General features: G+C 40.2%; 1 protein-coding gene across 1 annotated transcript in view; it reads right to left on the bottom strand.

Moving 5' to 3' along the window:
- The window catches only part of raver2 (ribonucleoprotein, PTB-binding 2), a 105836-nt gene that overhangs the window by 15270 nt on the left and 70545 nt on the right, over positions 1-20021 (bottom strand). The window contains exons 6-10 of the mRNA XM_074667967.1: positions 15476-15667; positions 6922-7042; positions 3008-3090; positions 2761-2859; positions 1934-2045 (exon numbers count right to left, since the gene is read on the bottom strand). Coding sequence (XP_074524068.1) covers positions 1934-2045; positions 2761-2859; positions 3008-3090; positions 6922-7042; positions 15476-15667 — 607 coding nt within the window. The remainder of the gene's footprint in view (positions 1-1933; positions 2046-2760; positions 2860-3007; positions 3091-6921; positions 7043-15475; positions 15668-20021) is intronic.

Raw genomic sequence — 20021 nt, 5'->3', positions numbered from 1 at the left:
TAAGGACAAAGAGATTAAACAAAAAGAAAAGGGGAACAATAGTTAAAAATAAGAAAAGGGAGATGAAAATGAAGAAGAAAACCCAAAGAGCAAACAATACAACATAAAGGCACAGAGATGAAAATGAAAAAGTGAGATTAAGACTGAAGAAAGATAAAAAGGAGAGCCAAGTATGGAAAAAGACATAAAATACAGCTCAGGAGCGGTGTAATGCATGGGATATTGAATGAAGGGAAATGAAAGCCCAGAGAAGAGAGATACCAGATAAACACATGAAATGGATTCTAGTGATGACCATCAGTGTTTGTGTCTCCTCCGGACAGAGACGAATCACTCAGACGGCTGGAAACTGAGCGCTTAGCCCGACTGTCTCTGCAGAGCCAGCTGCAATATTTGGGAATAGGTTTCCCGCTCATACATCATCACTTATCATGTTTATTTACAGCCCAGCACTTTGCTCCATACCCGCAATATTTCACTCACTCCAGGGTTTAATAAACACACAAACATATACGCAAAAACACAAGGATGCACCAACGATCACACTTATTATGAATCCAATATTGTTGTGACAAATGGCCTCAGCTGCACAATAAAGGAATCAGCTCTAACAAGCCTTAAGCTAACAATCCCAGCAGACACAAGCACTGACAAAGCCTTCAACTCACACACACACACACACCAACACACACTCACACATAAATTTATCAGCACACACAACTGCCTTTTTTTGTGCACACTCAGTCTGCGATAAATCATTTCCATTTAAAACAACTCAGTTTTTCTCAGCTGGGGATTTGGATTGTGAATGCACTGCGGTTTCCTCTAAGATGTTTAGTACAGTAATTTTCCACTGTGAGGCGTTTAGGGACCTGCAGAGGGGCGACACTTATACCTGACAGTAACACATAATGATTGAGGGTTATTAACAGATCAGCATAGCCTCCTCCTATGTGTTTGAAACGCTCAACACTAAGGAATGCACATTAAACGAGACATTCACACTTAAAGCGACAACGATGGTTTCCTTTCAATAAAAGTGACCTGAGGTTCTATACACTGCTTTCAGGATAAAACAGCATACAATAGGTTTCTCTCTTTAACTTGTAGGCTTTTTTATATACATTCTTTATTTTCCAAGCTAAATCTGGTTTGTGTAAAGGTTTGTAATAAGAAATTGATACATTTTTGAGAAACCAACAAAAGCACTAGAGGGTCATTATTGAATTCATTTTTCCCCCTTAGATTTCTTGAGGTAACAAGTTCTTCTCAGCTGTTTCCTGGAGATGTTGACTTATTTTCCCGTTATCTTGAGAAAACAAATCTAGTTTGCCCATGATAAGGTAACAACTTATCTGTTATCAAATTTTCCATTTTCCTAATAATCAAAACACGATTGATCACTTTATTAGTCAAAAAAAAATGTGTGCCAAGCTGCTTTTTTGCCACGGCCAACATATTTTAGGTACAAAAAGCCTATTTCTCTTTCTTCATCCTTTTCATAAAGTAGCAACAAATCTCTTTTTCTCAAGACAATTTGAAGATAAGATTTGTTTTCTTTGAATAGATAAATAAGAGGAGAGCTCAAAAAAAACATTTGAAATTGACTCATTATCTCAAGAAAACTGATAAAGGGCTTCTGTAGAACCAACAACTTAACCATGGAATACACTTTTTATGTGAATTTTTGAATTTCTATTTGAAATGATTAAGTTTTTGTCAACTTTAGCCCATTTAATTCACTTTGCCACAAAGCTATATTTTCAAATCTACACTAGCACAGATGTGTGTCCCTGTGTTAACAGTGACTCATATATAAATCTACTTAGCCCTTTAAACACAACACCAGAGTAATTGCCAATCTCTATAAAGGCTCATCACTTTACAGTAGTTGCACGAAGTCAGTTTGGTACTGATACTCATTCCTGCTCACCAGTAGGAGAGTCTCCCAGGAGGCCTTTCCCCAGTGGGACCAGGCCTGGGGGCCGCAGGGACAAAGCTTTCTGCATCAGCAGCCTGGACGGGTCCCCGAGCAGACTGGAGACCTGTGGATGAGAGAGATGAATGACATTATGTGAGGAAGTTGGTGAAGTGGAGGAGGAAGGTTAGACTGAGAAAGAAACATCAAAACTGAAAGTGAACTTGTAGATAGTGTTGGTTGAAACCAGGTTTGAGGTGGTAACATCTACACCGAGCTGGTGGTTGTGCATTTTAGTCTTGCTCACTGTGTAAAAAATTACAGTTTGCTTAACCACCTTCTTTTCACTTACATATATAATTTTAAAAACAAGAGAAACAAAATAGGAGGCTGAAATGAAAAAAGCAAAGAGGCTGTATTGTATAGACAGTGTGTGGGCTGGTAAAGGGTAAAAAAAAAAAGAAATGAATCCGGGATGTGTTGTTTTATTCCTCTCTGCATTCATGATTGTCATCTTCCGGGTTATAAAAGAACAACTACTTCAAACATCAGTCATTGTGACTTTTAACTTTCACTGCTGCAATTAAAGAAAACACCTGAGACATTTAGAAAATATGCAAATTGGAAAGTAAAGAGTATTTTTAACACCTTCAGCTCTGTCTTTAAAACAGAGGCAATTAGTTTGCATGATTTTTTTCTATTATGCATAAAGTGCTGAAGATGAAAATCTACGGACACATAGTTATGTTTAATGCCTTGGTTCTAGCCTCTGCAAATGATCAACAACTATCAAACACACACACACACACACACACACATGCATGCACAAACAGGTGTCTTACGCTGCTGATGCGTTTGTCTTTGATGTGCAGGAGCTGCTGCTGTGCGAGCTGCATGTGCAGGAGGTTCTGCAGGACAAGTCCATTACCAAGCATAGCGCTCTGTAAGGCAAGGGAAAAAACACATCATTAATACACACACACACACACACACACACACACACACACACACACACACACACACACACACACACACACACACACACACACACACACACACACACAAACACACACAGATGCTTTTTGTTACCTGGTGTGCTTTTCCCAGCGTGAGCAGAGCCGTGGTGAGAGGAGGTCTGAGGAACGGCAGGCTGCCGTGACGCCCGTACTTTCCTGAAAACACAAACAGAAAATAAAAAAAAACATCAATCAGTGTTTCTTTTCGTCATTTTTTGAATGCATTCTGTTCCCACTTATACTTTAATCAATCACCATCTCAACAAGTAGACTCAGAGGATTAATCAAACGACTGATCCATCAGTCATTTTCAGCCTATTTCAAACAGTCACAGCACCGCCTGTTTCACAACAAAGTAAGGTGATAATGGGATGTCATGTTAGCACAAAGGCACTCTGCAGCCTCATTAGTACTTTTCAAAACATGAAAAATTTTAGTCCTCAGTCTTTTTACTGAAAGATACTTTAAAAACGAAAGAAATGAAATCTTGTTTTCTGTAATTCACTTCTTGTTTTTGACGATTCAGGAAACATTTCTATCAGAAACCCCCTCTTTATTTGTCATCAGGTTTTTAAATTCTGTTTGCAACACATTCTGGTTTAACACTTATTTTCTGCATCTCTTCACTTTGCTCTGTAGCCTTTTCTATTTTTCTGAACATGTCGTCTGATAAAATTTTGGAGTGTTTTTGGGATGCTGTAAAGCTGTGAATACGACAGCCTGGTTAGTGAGAAATGTAATGGAGTGGTTACAGCTGGGCATGTTTTAGCACTTACTACTCTCATAAAGAACCATGTAATGAATAAAAAAAACTGTTTTCTTTTTCTGAAGAAAATATACAGCCAAATATTAGGTTTGTAACAACTATTTCAACACTTTTTCCATCAGTCAGCAGAGAATTTCAGACTTCTTGCTCATTAATTCACCATGGCAAAGCTCAGAAGTAAGTGTTTGTTTTTACTTGTATTTATCGATGCCAGCTGGTTGGTTGTTTTAGAGCTGAAATGAGAAAAACTTGTGCAAATTTTAAGTTTTGGAGGAAGTTATTTGTCTTGCTGTGATTGATATAAAAACATGGTTCCCACCTTCTCACCCCAGGCAGCTGACACCCACACACACTCACTGACTCACTCACTCACACAGCACACACTGGCTTCATGTGTGTTACTCCCTGTGTGCACCACAAAGTCTCCTCATAATAAATGTGAGCGTCAATGCTAAATGGTAGCTTCCACCAGAATAGGTGGAAAAAGTTGAACATTTAATCAAGGCTCTAATTTTAGACTTTAATTGTGCGTACTCTTCTTTAAGAGAGCTCCCCATCCTCTCCCATCGACTCTCTTTCCCTCGCCTTCCTGTTCTCATTTGTTCCGCTAATGTCACACGACTTCATTTTAATACCTGATTAGCCATTCATCAAATAATGAAGCTGTAGACCGGGTGATTACAGTATATGGGAGGGACAGATTCATACAGTGAGACTTTGATTATTATTCAAGTACTGAGAAGTGGAAAGAGAACTTGTAGGGGCAGGATCAGGACAGGGATTTCACTTAAACGTGCAGTGTAGACACAAATTACACACTGTGTTACATTAAAGTTTTTTGGCTCAGCAGCACTGCTTCAGCTGCCATTTTCAAAATGAAATAGAGATGTGAGACATGTAAGAGCTGTTATGGACTTTAAGTTACATAAATCATTCTAATCAAGATTTGAGATGTGCTTAACAACCAAGTCCAATCCATCCAAACTTTCATGAAAGTAACATCTATTAGATTTTAATTTCTTTAGAGTTACAGTCTTTGAAATCAAACCTCACCTGTCCCTCAGGTGTCACTTGTTACCAGATATTAAGTGATCAGTTTTTTGCAGTGTTACGTGCTGCGTAAACATCAGCAAACTCTGCCTCTGACCAAGGAAGATGTTGCCCATTAGGGGGCAATGTGGGGATTTTTTCATGGCAGGATCTGGATCTGGATTTTATCAGGATTGTTTTTTTGATATTCAGCATTTTTAGTCTCAAATATTTCTGCATTTTGAACTATTTTATGCAGGCCAGCTGGCAGCCTTGGCTGGGCCCGGGACAAAATCATCTGAGAGATTTAACCTCCAGTCCACATCCAGACAGAATTATCCTCTCTTCTGTCTCATGATTGCAGGCTAGCAGATGTAGTGTTTATGCCACAAGGTTTTTCTTTTTTAGTTCAACAACACACATGCCCATCTTCAAGAAGTGTAGTCTGGTTTTTCTTGTGGGTAAACTCTGATACACTCTTGGGGATGTTTGCCCTCTTAGGGCCTCCATACACTGAGACATATTTGCCACATTTTTACCTGATTTAGACACCATTTACTGAACACACTTATGGGCCTCAACCCACAGATTGAAAACCTCCGCACTAGTAGAGTGTATTTGGGGCTTGATCCTTCCAAGATTGTTTTTATATCATGGACAATGTGTGATGCAGGAGACCTCAGGATGAATTTATCATTTAGAAAACACCGAGTGAGTGAAACAGTGACTAAGAGCAAGTGACTGATGATTCATCACTGTCCCTGCGACGTGCGTCCATCTGCGTCTTTATGGTCACCGGTACAGGGAAGAGCGCGCACCCAAAGACGCCGAGCGATTCGGGAAGTATGTAGATCAAGTGTTTATGTGCACATCGGCTGCACAGCAAACTGGCAGACAACAATGATAACAGCCGTACTTTAAATGAAAATGATCAGGCCTGTAGTCCACGGAGCGGATCCTTGCTGCTTCAGATAGTGGAGGATGCGTCCTCTTGCGCAAAATGGGTCTCCCTATGAATCATGGAGCCCTACACACATCGCGTATGAAATGCGGGATCGCTAATACTAGGGCCCCCTCTCGCTTCACCGTGATGGTCTCTCTCTTCGCTCTCACGGTAGCCTGGCTCTGAACCTGACCCTGACCGCAGGCTCCTCGCCCATCACTGCTCCGCTGTGGGCCCCCCTGCCCAGGGCCCAGGACAACATACCCGTTTATCCCCCGTTGGCAGGCGTGATTTTATGTAGGGATGTCCGGATATTACATTAACACTTCCGATACGATACCGATACTGCAGCATTGAGTACTGATACCGATATTAATCCGATACGATATCAGCATTAAACATGCATACTTTTATTACTTATTTTTTAGTATGTCTGTCATGTTAGAAAAGGCTTGATTAAGTGATATTATTCAAACAAAGAACAGTAGTCAGCAACAGTAGGTATGAGGAAAAACTGACCCATTTATTATTAACCAATGGGTAACAGAGACTGCTTATATCAGAGATTTTAGATGCATTCTGATACGATACTGATACTTGTTTTTTTGCTGATATTGGACCGATATCCGATATCAATCTCGGACTGGGACACCTCTAATTTTATATGCCAATGTTTGCCTTTTTTCTGCACCATTTCAAAACTTTAATCTTGTCTTGTGTTCTCTTGTGTGTTTTTCGAACCCTGGATGCTTAGGAGGCTCCTTTTCTCACATTATGATAAATACATTCACTCCTGAGTATCAGCAGACTGCACAGAGCTCTAGCTCGATACCTGTATCCTATGCACAGCCCTGATGTAGTTTAGTGAGACATTACTGGATATACTTCGGTTTGTTTATGACCTTGATATAAAATGTAAACACATACACATCATTTAGAAAATGGTTATTTCCCATGCCATGGTTAATACATTGCAAGATGAAAGCTGCATGTTTCTTTTGACCATGCTTACACCTACACTTCTAACACTTCATTGTACAAGACAAGCTATGAAATAATCACAGTGCCACTGTAAGGTTATGTCACTTGATCTACCGTAATGACCCTTTAGACACACTGATTAAAGTCTGCATGTATAATTCAGTGGACTGAACAAAGCCTGCTGGAGAGCTGTGTGTTTTAAGTTCTTTGTTCAAGTCAAAGGACTACACAGCATGTAAAAACTGGTGCATGTTGGTCCCAGTCATACCTCCTCTTTTCCCGGTGTGGTATGGTCTCATGAGGATCTGCAGGGCAGCGGGGTTGGTCATACTGGTCAGCAGCTGGGCCAGGTTGGGCTCTGGTAGTAAGCCTTTCCTATTACTAAGAATCTGCAGAGGACAAACACACACACACAAGTTAGAGCAGTGAGGCTGTGTGTGTGTGTGTGTGTGGTGAGCTGTATATGTTTTGATCTTGTCATTAGGAGTCCCTGATGACTGCTGTAATCTTTACAAGAGTTTACATCACTGGGGTTTGTCTGCAGTGTCAGCAGAGCAGAGTTGATCTGGGAGACAAAAGAAAAACAAAAAAGAGAAATAGAAAGAGAAAAGAGAGAAGAGTGAAGAAAGACAGAGCTGTAGCAGGAATAAGGAATAAGATCAGAAATATGAAAAAGAAGATGAGTTGAAAGAAAAAAAGGGGAATAAAAACTTAAGGAAAAGTAGAGACCACCATCAAACATGAACTCATTAATTCATAACTTCTCTGCCAATTATGCTGACATCATGTTTCAAAATCTGGAGATTTTCTCTAAAAGTTGAAATCTGCTGCAATCGAGTGTAAGGTGTGAAAGAATCACACAACAAGCTAACACACAAACAAAACTATCATTAGATGATGTTCAAGAGCACGGAGTGAAAAAATAACAAGAGAGAGGTGTTAAAGCTCATAAAACACTGTTTCATGTTAGTGTGATACATAATTTTGATATGTGTTATTTTCTAAGATGTTTAAGAGCGAGAAAAGTCTGCTTATCCCTTCCCAAAGACAGCGTGGGAGTTGTTTAACTGACCGTGGCCTGTTAACATGAGCTAATAGATCAACAACTGTCATCACAGTGTGATGTAAGGATTTCTGACACCTGATTGGTCGAATTCACCTTTTTCAACCCACACACTCAAACCAAAAATAAGTGAAGGTCTCATCAACAAATTAACAGCACAGTCTGGAATTCTTCACAACAGTGTGTCTCAGAGAGTCCTTCATGATAAATTGATTAAAAAAATGTTAACACTGACCTTGCAGGTGTTTTTTTTAAAGCCATATAAAACTGATCTGTTTGGTGAAGGTGAAGCTCTCATCCTTTGGTGAAATCATTTCCCTCTGGAGTGTGTGTTTTGAAGGGACAGTGATATCTGGAAAGTTTTATCTTTATTTCTTGCTCATCTTTGTGCTTTTAACTTCAAGTTTATGAATATGCCAACTAGGTCATTGGTATATCTTTATCTATGAGCCATTCAGGGCGAGATCCCAGGATACCTTTCCTCCCTTTTAATCCAGAGAATGGAATTCAAAACCTGCATTTGTTGGAGATTGAGCAATTTGTTGCTTTTAAGGTTAATATATATATATATATATATATATATATATATATATATATATATATATATATATATATATATATATTGAAAAATCATCAACAAATAAACAGATTGCACACCTACTTTCAATTTATAAGACATCTCCCTCTGCTGCCAACTGTTGGGTGGTGGTCTGTACTGCATCTGGGTGCATTTTTATTACTGCACCCCATGAGCTCTTGTCTCTTGAATAAAACAAAAGCAATAATAAGTAAGTAAAGCTTAAACCAATCAAAATTGGGGGAAGGGGGTATCATGCTTTTAATCAGCGTCAACAGAGGACATTGGGCAAAGTAGCAAAGGGGGCAGGAGTGGGGACTGACATGCAGGAAACAGGCCACAGACTGGTAACACGCTCACGGGCGAATCTCATGGGGCACAAACTACACTCACTGGCCACTTTATTTGGCACATCTGTCCAACTGCTCGTTAACGCAAATTTCTAATCAGCCAATCACATGGCAGCGACTCAATGCATCTAGGCATGTAGACATGGTCAAGACGATCTGCTGCTGTTCAAACCGAGCATCAGAATGAGGAAGAAAGGTGATTTAAGAGAATTTGAACGTGGCATGGTTGTTGGTGCCAGACAGGCTGGTCTGAGTATTTCAGAAACTGCTGATCTATTGGGATTTTAACCCACAACCATCTTTAGAGTTTACAGAGAATGGTCCAAAAAAGAGAAAATATCCAGTGAGTGGCCAAATTGCCTTGTTGATGCCAAAAGTCAGAGGAGTACAGCCAGACTGGTTCAAGCTGATAGAATGGCAACAGTAACTCAAATAACCACTCGTTACAGCATCTCCGAACTCACAACACGTCCAACCTTGAGGCACATGGGCTACAGCAGCAGAAGACCACACCGGGTGACCCTCCTGTCAGCTAAGCTGTTGCAGACCATGTCCATCCCTTTATGAGCACAGTGTACCCATCTTCTGATGGTTACTTCCAGCAGGATAACGCTCCATGTCATACAGCTGGAATTATCTCTGACTGTTTTTTTGAACATGACAATGAGCTCCCTGTACTCAAATGGCCTCTACAGACCCCAGATCTCAATCCAATAGGGCAGCTTTGGGATGTGGTGGAACGGGAGATTCTCATCATGGATGTTCAGTGGACAAATCTGCAGCAACTGTGTGATGCTATTATGTCAATATGGACCAAACTCTCTGAGGGATGTTTCCAGTACCTTTGTTGTATCTATGCCATGAAGGATTAAGGCAGTTCTGAAGACAAAAGGGGGTCCAACTTAGCACTAGCTAGGTGTACCTAACAAAGTGACTGGTGTAGACTGCCAGGCCATCTGGACCACTTAAATCTTTGTTTTTAATGAAGATGAAAAATTGTCCCCTACTCTTTCTAAAAATAAAATTATTTCACTTCCAATTTACTCATTTTTTTCTGACCTTTAAAAAAACAGGCTAGGGGTTATCCAGATCTCTGAAACCTTTGAATGTGTCGGACTCACAGTATAAGTGAAAAATATTTCTGATCTAACAAACTCACAGTGTGACACAGGCAATAAGCAGTGACTGTGGTATGCAAAACCAAGATCCAGTCACTATAAACTCACTAGCTGCTGAGATAGCACACAAGGCAAAGACTGCTTGCTTGAAAATCTATGTGGAAAAAAAGAATTACACCATTTGAATCAGATGCTTGGGATTACCAGAAGACGCACGCTCAAATGTCAGTTTAAATTTTTGGCGCATCAACAGTGAAGCTCACATTTTATTCAATATGAGCTGCATTTCCTGGAACCAAACACATCTCTTCAGACTTGCTCTTTTATCCAAACATGTACTGTAAGGCACGTTCCCAAAGAAGAATTCAATCACCAATTACGCAGCAAAATTGAATTGAACAGACTCAAATGAATTGAATTAGACTGCATCAAATCAAATGGAGCAGCGCGTGTAGATCCTCCTCAGCTCTGACAGTCTTCGCTGTCTGGCCCCCTTAAGACGCACGTGGCTATTTAAAACAACATTAACAGGAGGCTGATATTTTCCTCCCCGTCTGCCCTGGAGCTACAGCGCAACTTCAGCGTAAGTCAACCTTGTTTCCTCACTGTCACTTCCTGAGGAGAGAGCAGTACTGATGGGGATGGAGCCGGTGTGACTCAAGCCTGTCAGCGAGATGGAGACGAAAAGAAGAGTCTGTTGTACAAATACAGTGTGTGTATTTGTGTGTTGCAGCAAGGAAAACTGATGAGTGTGTGTGCCGGTGTTGAACAAGGCCAGTCATAGCTGACAGCGTCTTTCAAGGAAAGAGTAAAGAGGAGGAGAAGGAGGAGGAGGAGAAGGAGGAGGAGGAGGAGGAGGGCTCTTATTTCTTTTTCTCTTTCTGCCAGGAGAAAATGTCATCATGCATCAGTCTGCTTAGCTACTGGCACAAAATGCAGCCACACACCCACGCACTAACACATACACACACACACACGACAGGGAGGTAAAGAAGCTGAGAAGAAGCAAAGGCGAGAAGTGTCGCATAAGATGCAGGATGGAGGGAGGAGGAAGCAGGAGGGAGGAAGAGGCCATCTGGTCCTCAGTGTTCACGCTTACATTCACTAACTGGAGAAAAAGGAGGGAATCGCCCCAGAGGAGATGTAGCCATGAGCAGGTCCTGATCTCTTTCTGAAGGTCTGATGTTTCTTTTACCAGCTGCTCACATCCACCGCAACAGTCCTAACACAGCCTCCAGCACCAATCTAACCTTAGAGTCTATCTGCTCCTTCTCATCCTCGTCTCTTTCTCTCAGCCGACCCTCTCTTTCTTCCCTGTGTATGTCCTCCATCCCCCTCATGCTGATATATTCAAAAACACATTATCTCTAAATGTTTTCACATCCTTCCGCCACAATTCAGGCTCCATGACCGGTGACGCTCTGCTTTCCAGTAAATCTCTCTCGAGGCTCTGAGCTCTTTATGTGCACCGGAAAAAGTCTACATATGCAAAAGCTGGGAATAAACAGTCGAGCTGGGCGATATGAGAAAAAATCCTCCTACAATATTTTTTTTCACATCAGTTAGTTGATATCGATATTTATCATGATATAAGTTAAATAACTATTTGTTCTGAAACTGTTGATGAATGTGAAATTAATATGATGTGGTTGAATGAAATACTGAGTTTTCTGTGGATAAACTGTTGACCTTTGTAGAAAGATTCAAAGTGACTAAAGGTGATTTCAGACTTTTTTTTTATCGCCCCGGCCAAGCTGTAATATGAAACTTGACTCTGTAATGAGCTAGAATGTCTTCTTTGAATTCCAGGTCCTCAGTGCTTGCTTCACAGAACCAGGCTGTCTTATTTGCCTATTTACTATATTAAAATTTAGTTTATGGTCAGTTGTGTGTTCTTACTGCCTTATCAGTGTTAAGTTGTACCTGAGTTTGTGAAACCAAGTTAAATCAACAGCACAATTAAAAAAAACGAAAACAAATGGTTGAACCATAAACATGTTCTTCACCAATCTCTTCAAAATAAATAGAGCAGCATTCTTCCACACTTGCAATTATTCACCCATCTAAACCCTGTGCTGGGTTGTGAATCAAAAATCTATTTGCAAAGCATCAGAAAAAGGCATTTTTAAGCCAGATATTTTACCATAAACTGGTCAAAACCGAACAAACCCTGTTGTCAACAATTTCCTGAATGCTGCTTTTTTTCTAGGAAGTATCTCCAAAAACTCATCTCTATAACCCTGTGTCTCTTCTCTGGAAAGACCTCCCTAATTGGAGAGAATTTCCCTCTCTCTGACTCTGGACACAAACCTTCTGAACTCTGCTAACAAGGATCACGTGAGATGACCCACTGAGAGTACTGACTCTGTTGTATAACTCATCAGAGTTTCTGTGGAAACATTTCATTTCCAAAGAGACACTTTCTGTTTTGCTTAGGTGGAAGAAAATAAGAGGGTGTGTTTCATGCATGTCCTGATAATGGCAGATTTTCCAAAAGCACATCAGTTCACGTAGTCAAAGACTGACCATCCCTCCATCAGCTGAGGCCCTGCCATCGTGTCCTGTAGCTCTGGATGGTTTTTAGTCTTTGCTCTCACCTGTACCACCCCACAGCGCAAAGTAAATCTTACTACCATCGCATTAAATTGAGGTGTGTCTTCTGATTTTGCTGATTAGACTCTGAGAAGATTTGTGCTCTAAACAGCCCGCAGATATATTCTTCAAATCTTTAAAAGTTAACAAGTGATGTTAATGAGACAGAAGTAACAGTCAGACAGACACTGATGGTCCCTAAATTTACACAACTCACTCAGGCTTAACTCTAAAATGTGTAAGCACCCTCCTGAGGACCTGAGTGCTTCCTTTGGTGAGCCTGACTAAACAAATACCACCTTGCTGCTCTTCACACCCTCTCATGTTATCGGCGGTGTAGCATCTTGAAAACGCCAGTCTGAAACACCTGCTGCACAGAGATGGCAAAAGTACCCAGATTCCCTACTTTAGTATAAGTAAAACACCTATGTAACAAAAAACGACTGACTAAAAGTAAAAAGTACAGGCTCTCAACTGTACTCAAAAGTACTTTTAAAAGTAAAAAGTATTTTCATTGGGAGATTCGATGGCTACAAAGCAATTCAACACAAGATAACTTATATGGCATCTACTTTAGCAATGTTATTGTTTGAACAAACACTACCTGCCTAGTATCCTAATGCACTTCACTATATAGTCCTTTAGGTATTTGTATTGCACACTTAGGGTTAACACATCACACACTTCTGAACACTGAATTTTGGACCAGGTTTAGCTTCTAAACTATGGTGTCACAACCATGCTTTTGGGCCCAACTCTTAAAAAAAATCGACTTAAGTACAGTGATGGAGTATTTATACTTTGTTACTTGCCCTCCCTGCTGCTGCAGCCCCTATCTCATGGTCTTTGACGACTTTTTATGCTGCAAATATTTAGTCCCTAAATTGTTCCAGCTGTTGTTCCCTCCCAGCCATGTGGGGTTTACAACCAGGAATGTACAGTGGCCAATAAATGTCAGACAACTTTCAAATACTACAACAAAAATCCAAACACCACAACACAATGGAAGGTAGAAGAGGCCAGTTAACCCAATGGACACCGATAAGTTTTGAAACTAAGTAAAAAAAACTTCAACCGATAAACATAACTATGATGCTAACGTAGTGGTATGACTGATGCTTAAATAAGAACCTTGAGCTAAATAGGAGAAAAATGTATCATAAAAGATATCACAAGGTGAGACCCCTGAGAAGCTTTATTCATAAAAGCTGAAATTAAGAAAAGAAAACAATGATTTTCTTACTTTTCTTCTTTTCTGAATCTGTTGGGATAACTGACCTATTTTAACTTTTGTTGTGGCTGTACTTCTGTTGTGTTGTGGTGTTTGCATTCCTGTTGTTGCTTTTGCAAACTGTCTGACACCTACAGGCCACCATAGGAAAGGCATCTGATGTTAAAACCTGTTCCAAATCAATACATAGGACACAAACGCAAACAACTGATTTGCTGAGACAACTCCTTAACATAAAAATTGAAAGAAGAAGATTTTCAGGTGTTTGTGCCTTTACTTAGAGAGGACAGAACCATAAACTGTATATAGAGTGGATAGCGTGACTCCGCCATTTACTATTGTTTTGAAGCCAAAATACCCCCATATCAGGCGCCACCATTGGCAGCTGTTGTGCAGCAGAGGCTATAAGGGACGCGGAGGGAATCGGAATGGAGGTGTGTGACAAAATGTTTTTTCTTTCAAGACTCTTATCTCTCTTTAGCTCTACCTCCTGACATATTTTACAATACCTGCAAAAAATATACAAGAACAGCCTATGTCAATCATCATTAAGCGCAACATAAAGCCTTGTTTTTAACCTCTTATAACTAATGAACAAAACTTTTCAGAAAAAAGGGCCTTCAAGGCAGCCAAATGATATCTTCAAATCACCACAACAATCGGATGTGAGAAACATTTCTACAAGGTGTATTAACATTTTGAAGTTTGACCACAGCCCATCTGAAATGACTGGGGAGCTAGATTTTGACCTATACTGCAGCCAGCCACCAGGGGGAGCAGTTTTTGTGGCGACCACACTTCAAGTTGAGCAAGACTAGGTTTATTTTATTTTATTTTTTTACAGTCTATGGACAGAACAGGGTGCAGAGCAGGAATCAGGGCGGGAGTGGGGACTGACGTACTGGACCCGGGTCACAGGTTGGACCATGTGTCTTTGGTTTCTCATGTGAATCGCACAACCTAACCATTGGGCGCAAACCAAAAGTAGTTCATTTTTTTAAGAAAAGGTACGGCATGTGTGATCAGGAAAAATGTGGCACTGTGACATGTAGTGCTAAGTAGTTTCTGCAGTCAGGAGTCAAGCGAAACACAAAACACAGCAGAAATTCAATCTAGACGTTTAATGGTTTCCAAAGCCTTAGCTTAGAATAAAGATCTGCTACAGACGAGAACTAGGAATACATAAAAGAAAGCAAATAAACGCTTTAAGACAGGAGATATAAAGGAAAGAACCAACCAAGACAGGAATATTTTTCCAGGCAACCTAAGTCTGAGTGCTTAAAAGGAATTCAAGCAACCTTGGATCAACACTGGTTACAGCTTTGTATGTGTCCACAGATTCAGTTTAAAGAAGACTCTGACATCAAGTTGACCTCTCGAAATACTGAATGATAAATCTATTAACACCACTAACCTGCCATCATTGGCTCTGTGTATCTGTGTAAGTCTGCTTGTGCGTATTCATTCGAATGTCTGTGCATGTATGAGCATCACATTGTGTCGCCGGCTGCTGTTCCAGTTTATTTCAGGCAGCAGGAGACAGTGGAGGAGCCCAGTCAGTCCTTAGAACCATAATTATCGTGTCAGAGACTCTCTGCTGGTGCCGTGGTGTGTAGGAGGAATATCACAGCTACACAGATGATTTCAGCCAGAGGTCCCAAAGCATGTGCAGCATGTCAAACCTCAACATGTATAAAGAAATACATGTGCAGTGAGCAGTTGGTGGTGGATTTTGGATTACATTCAGCTGTGAGTGTGTCAAACTTTGTTTTTGGAGGTGAATGACTAATAAACTGAGGAAACTTTAAAGTAGCAGCTAATCTGCTTAGGCTTGACTTTTTGTTCTGTGTGAGTATGAAGGTTTGTGCCGCTCTTCTGGCATCATACTCACCATACCCTGGGCGGCGATGAGTGCAGCCAGGGTGCTTCTTCCTGAGGTCCCAGGGGTGCAGAGTGACAGACGGACCTCCTGTCCTCCCACCAGCGTTCTGTCCATCTCTATGAGCACAGCCTCCGCCTGCTCCGCGCTCTCATACTCCACGACTCCGAAACCTCGAACCGGGCTGCCTTCATCCTGAGCGAGCTGGACGACCAACAAAAAATACACACAGTCAGTTAGAATGACATTTAAATGACAGTTTTTCACAAAAAGTGTCAAAGAAAGTCATCAGTAAACTACAAACAGTATGCACAGATATATCTTTCTAATTTACTTTAAAATTAAAAGCACACATTTTTCACAAGATCCACACTGGTTTGTCATTCCTGAAGTGCCAAGGCAAGTTTTCACACACAGAACTCTCAGCTTCCATTGAAGTAATTGGTATTGGCTAAGTGTCACACATGCTTACAAAATGCATGGCACCCCTTTTGCTCTACAGGGCACCAAAACTTCACTTATTTATTCTAGCTAGAGGATTATTTATCATTTTCTGCTCCTGCATTAGTTTGACTCAAGGACAACTTTAATTAAACATACATCTTTCTCCTCTTGCAGCGCTTTGTATTCTCCTATTTCAGTCCCCATTATTTATCTGTGGTTTTGTTCACAAATTTATCTCATTGTGGTTAAACAGCCAAGAGGGTGAAGGTTAGGGCAACTTTTGAGATTATGTGCACAAATACGGTTGATTTTTTCTACTGATCAGCTAAATTCAGTCACTTAAACAATTTTTTTGTTCCTTTTTTTCTTTTTTGGACTGGCCGATCAGCCTATTTCAAAGACAGTAGGGACGATGGCTTCCTGCATCCTAACACTTTAAACTCTTCAGTGAAATTGAGACTTCAATAGGTCAAAAGCATCAGATGTTGGTGCCTGGATTCAATACAGGAAAAGTGTGTGTTGTTTTGAGGATGACAGACAGCTGACTCAGCTCTTTTTGCAAGGAAAAAAATGGCATTACATAAGAGAAGCCTCCTGCCCCTTTCTGTGCTCCAGGGTGAGATCATCCAAACACACAGAAACACTAATCACTCCGACTTTTAGGACATGATTTAGACCACAACATTACCCCGTGGTACCTCTGTCTTCCTCCTGTCTGATGACAGATGCAGATTTAAAGGAGGGAAGTTTCCACATCTTATTAATGGTTGCAGGTCAATAATCAGAGCTCTCCAGGCCAGACGGCGCTGCTGTTTAGTAACATTACTGGTGTATGAGATAGACTTTTCTGTTAGGAGGTTTCACTCATCTTCAGTGTGTGAGAAGCAGCTGAATAATGCAGGCAGGCTAATAGCTCGAAGCTAATGGGTGATATTGGATCATGAAAGCAGCTAAAAGCTAATGGCTTAACATTAAAATACATCACTTGACCTGTTGTTGGTGGAGGATGGATTTAATTAAAAACACACAAAGAGAGCTCGAATTATCTACAGTAAAGAAGGTGTTGACTGTTTTAGATTGTCGTTTTTTTCTTAGTTCTCATCCAATCCAGATTTATCCAAGAGTTTTTGCTTTCAAGAGTGAAACTCTCCCTCTGCCCACTGATTCAACTCCAGCTCTTAACTTGATTGTGGTAACCAGGAAATGAATATTAATGGCATTCACATTTGATGATTGTAACTTGACATATGAACACCATAAAATCACATCTCTATGTAACTCAGTCAAGTCATTTTTTTAATCAGAAGGAGAAAAATGTATTTGTACTTTCCAGCCTTAAGCAGTGATGCCTGTTAGCATCAGCTCTCAATCAAGCTGCCCTCCACCCCCTCTCCTCTTCATCCAGTCCCTCCCCCAGTCTGATCAGAAGATGGATGGATGGAGGAGGAGGTCGATAGACTATTATTGTCAGCATATATTAAGCAAACTGTATGGAAATGACCTAAACCACTCTTCCTCTTGAAATATGGATAGACGGGTGGTTGGATGGAAGGGGGCAGTGAGAAAAGGAAAAGAGGAAGAGGAGAAAAACATCTGTGATTGATCTATGAGGGACAAAATACAGAGGAGGAAACTCGCCAGCCGTTGTTTTTGTGTGAAACAAAGAGGTGGGAGTGAGAGAAACAAACATCATATATTAAATTAAATTCAAATTAGATTGTGTGCAAATGGTATTCAAACTATCATCAACTATGTGTTTATGTGTGCATGTCTGAGTAATGATGTGAAGACTGAGCAAGCCACAACAGAAAATATTCCATCATTTATCAGATCTGCACAAACAATTATGCTAATCAAGAAAAAGCATGTGAGTACTCTCAGCTGTCCTTGTTTCTCTGTGTTTTCACATTTATAGTGTGCCACCTAAAACATCAACAAAAGTGTTAAGAAGCAAAAGACAAAGGAGCCACAGAGAGAGTGGGAACACATCACATTTATCTAAAACAGAATGAAGTCGTGGCGTTATCACCAGGGTCAGAGGATGGAAATGTATGGCAGCTACAGAAGTGATGGACAGCTTAGAGTGGCTGCCTGAGAGTGCAGAGCTGTACCAAGGCCAGCATCACAATCTTAAACCAAAATGGAAAAAATGTCTGTTTCTGCTACATTTATTGACAGCAATGTTTTAAATTGGCTGTTTTATTGGACATCCACTCCAAAACTAATTGGTTCTCTCTTAGCTCATGCAAACAGCCCCTGACAAGCTGTTAAAAGAATTGGGCAAGTCCATGTCACGTAATCCTGATGACAATAAATATACGTTAGAGTCCTGTCACACCCTGTCAGGGGTCTCTTTCCCATAGCTGCCTGCTAACCATACATTATCCCTTACTTATTACCTTACTGACTCTGCTTTATTGGCTGAAGAGTTTCTATTCAAAATGATGGTGATAACTCCCTGTGCACTGACAGGGAGGAAATAAGCCACTAGAAACTGAATTTGAATAGTAATGTGTACAGTGCATCCAGAAAGTATTCACAGCACTTCAAGTTTTCATATTGTTACAGCCTCATTCCAAAATGAAACTAAAAAAAGCACTTGGAGAGCGCTGATCTCTGCCAAGCATATTGTGATTGTCACGCAAGACTTAAGTCCTACTTTAATGTTAAATTCCCTTCCAGCAGACTGTCTGCTACAATTTGGTGTTAGCTGGAGGTTTGTACGATACTTTGTTACCTGACAGTGTTGAAAATTGTGATTACCCTGTACATATTTCATATTCCAGATCTTTGTATCCAGAATATTGTAAGGTTGTGGATCCTACTTCTACATCTGTCAGAAATGATGGTGACCTTGTCTTGTTTTCTTTTGCAAAGCAATCTAAACATTTATCATGGAGTTATATCTCACAATGATAAAGAATCCTTTAAAAAAGTCCTGGATCCAAGCAGTGATCTAGATCACCTCCAAAATTTAATCACTTCTTCCTTATCCCATTTTGAACATTTCCTGAAAATTTCATTGAGATCCGTTTGTTATTTTTTGAGTCATGTTGTTCACAGACAAACAAACTCTCCTAAAAACAGAACCTCCTTGGCGGAGGTAATAAAATTTATTTTTTCCTCAAAAGTCTAAACACAACACCACATAAAGACAACATGAAAAAAGTTTCTTTCTTTTTTTAATTTTTGCAAATTAATATAAAAACTGAGAAATCAAATCTACTTAAGTATTCACAGCCTTTGCCACAAAGCTCATAACTGAGCACAGGTGCATCTTGTTTCCATGGTTCATCCTCCAGATGTTCCTACAGTTTAAGTGGAGTCCACTTGTGGTATTTTCAGTTGATGGGACATGATTTGGAAAGGCTCACACCTGTGTTTATAGGGTCCAACAGGTGACAGTGCATGTCAGAGCACAAACCAAGCATGAAGTCAAAGGAACTGTCTTCAGACCTCAAAAACAGGACTCACTGGCACAAATCTGTGAAAGGGTCCAGAAACATTTCAGCTCCTTTGAAGGTCCCAGAGAGCCCAGTGGGTTCCACTGATGCACAGATTCACAGATGCATCACAGATGCATAGATGAAGTGCTCAGTTAGAATATATGCATAAAAAATAAAAAAAAAATTCAATGGCACAATTTGGAATTGAATGTATCATTAAATCTTAACTGAATCTATTTGTTTGAATTTGTATTTTAACCTGCTTAAACATTTCACTCTGCATTCCAAAAATTCAAAAATGCAATATTCAGTATAGCTCATTTAATGCACTGCACTTATATCTCGTTATTCGTGTCGATTCTCTAGAGGAGTCTGAATGATTATATGGTCGGGCTTTTAAAGAATAACATAAAAGAAGAGTTTCTATGTTTGGTTTTTGAGTTTTGAAACACAACTCTGACATTTATCACAGAAAACTCAAATCCAACCTGTAGCTTCTTTCCAATTTTCCACTCTCACCCTGTTTCCTGCTCAAGCCACCGCCCTTTCTTTTTAGAATAAAAGCATAAAAGCCTGAAAAAGTAGTCTTATTGTGAACTAAATTTCTCAACTCATTCAAATGTAAGCATTTCTAACCTTTACCAGCAGCTTGCTTTGCTACAATCAGC

The sequence above is a fragment of the Halichoeres trimaculatus genome, unplaced genomic scaffold, assembly GCF_033239565.1.
Source record: "Halichoeres trimaculatus isolate MK-OKI-2021-1 unplaced genomic scaffold, fHalTri1.1 fHalTri1_scaffold_4, whole genome shotgun sequence".
Lineage (NCBI taxonomy): Eukaryota > Metazoa > Chordata > Actinopteri > Labriformes > Labridae > Halichoeres > Halichoeres trimaculatus.
The sequence above is the reverse complement of the archived record's forward strand: the minus strand, read 5'-3'. Positions and strand labels throughout refer to the sequence as shown.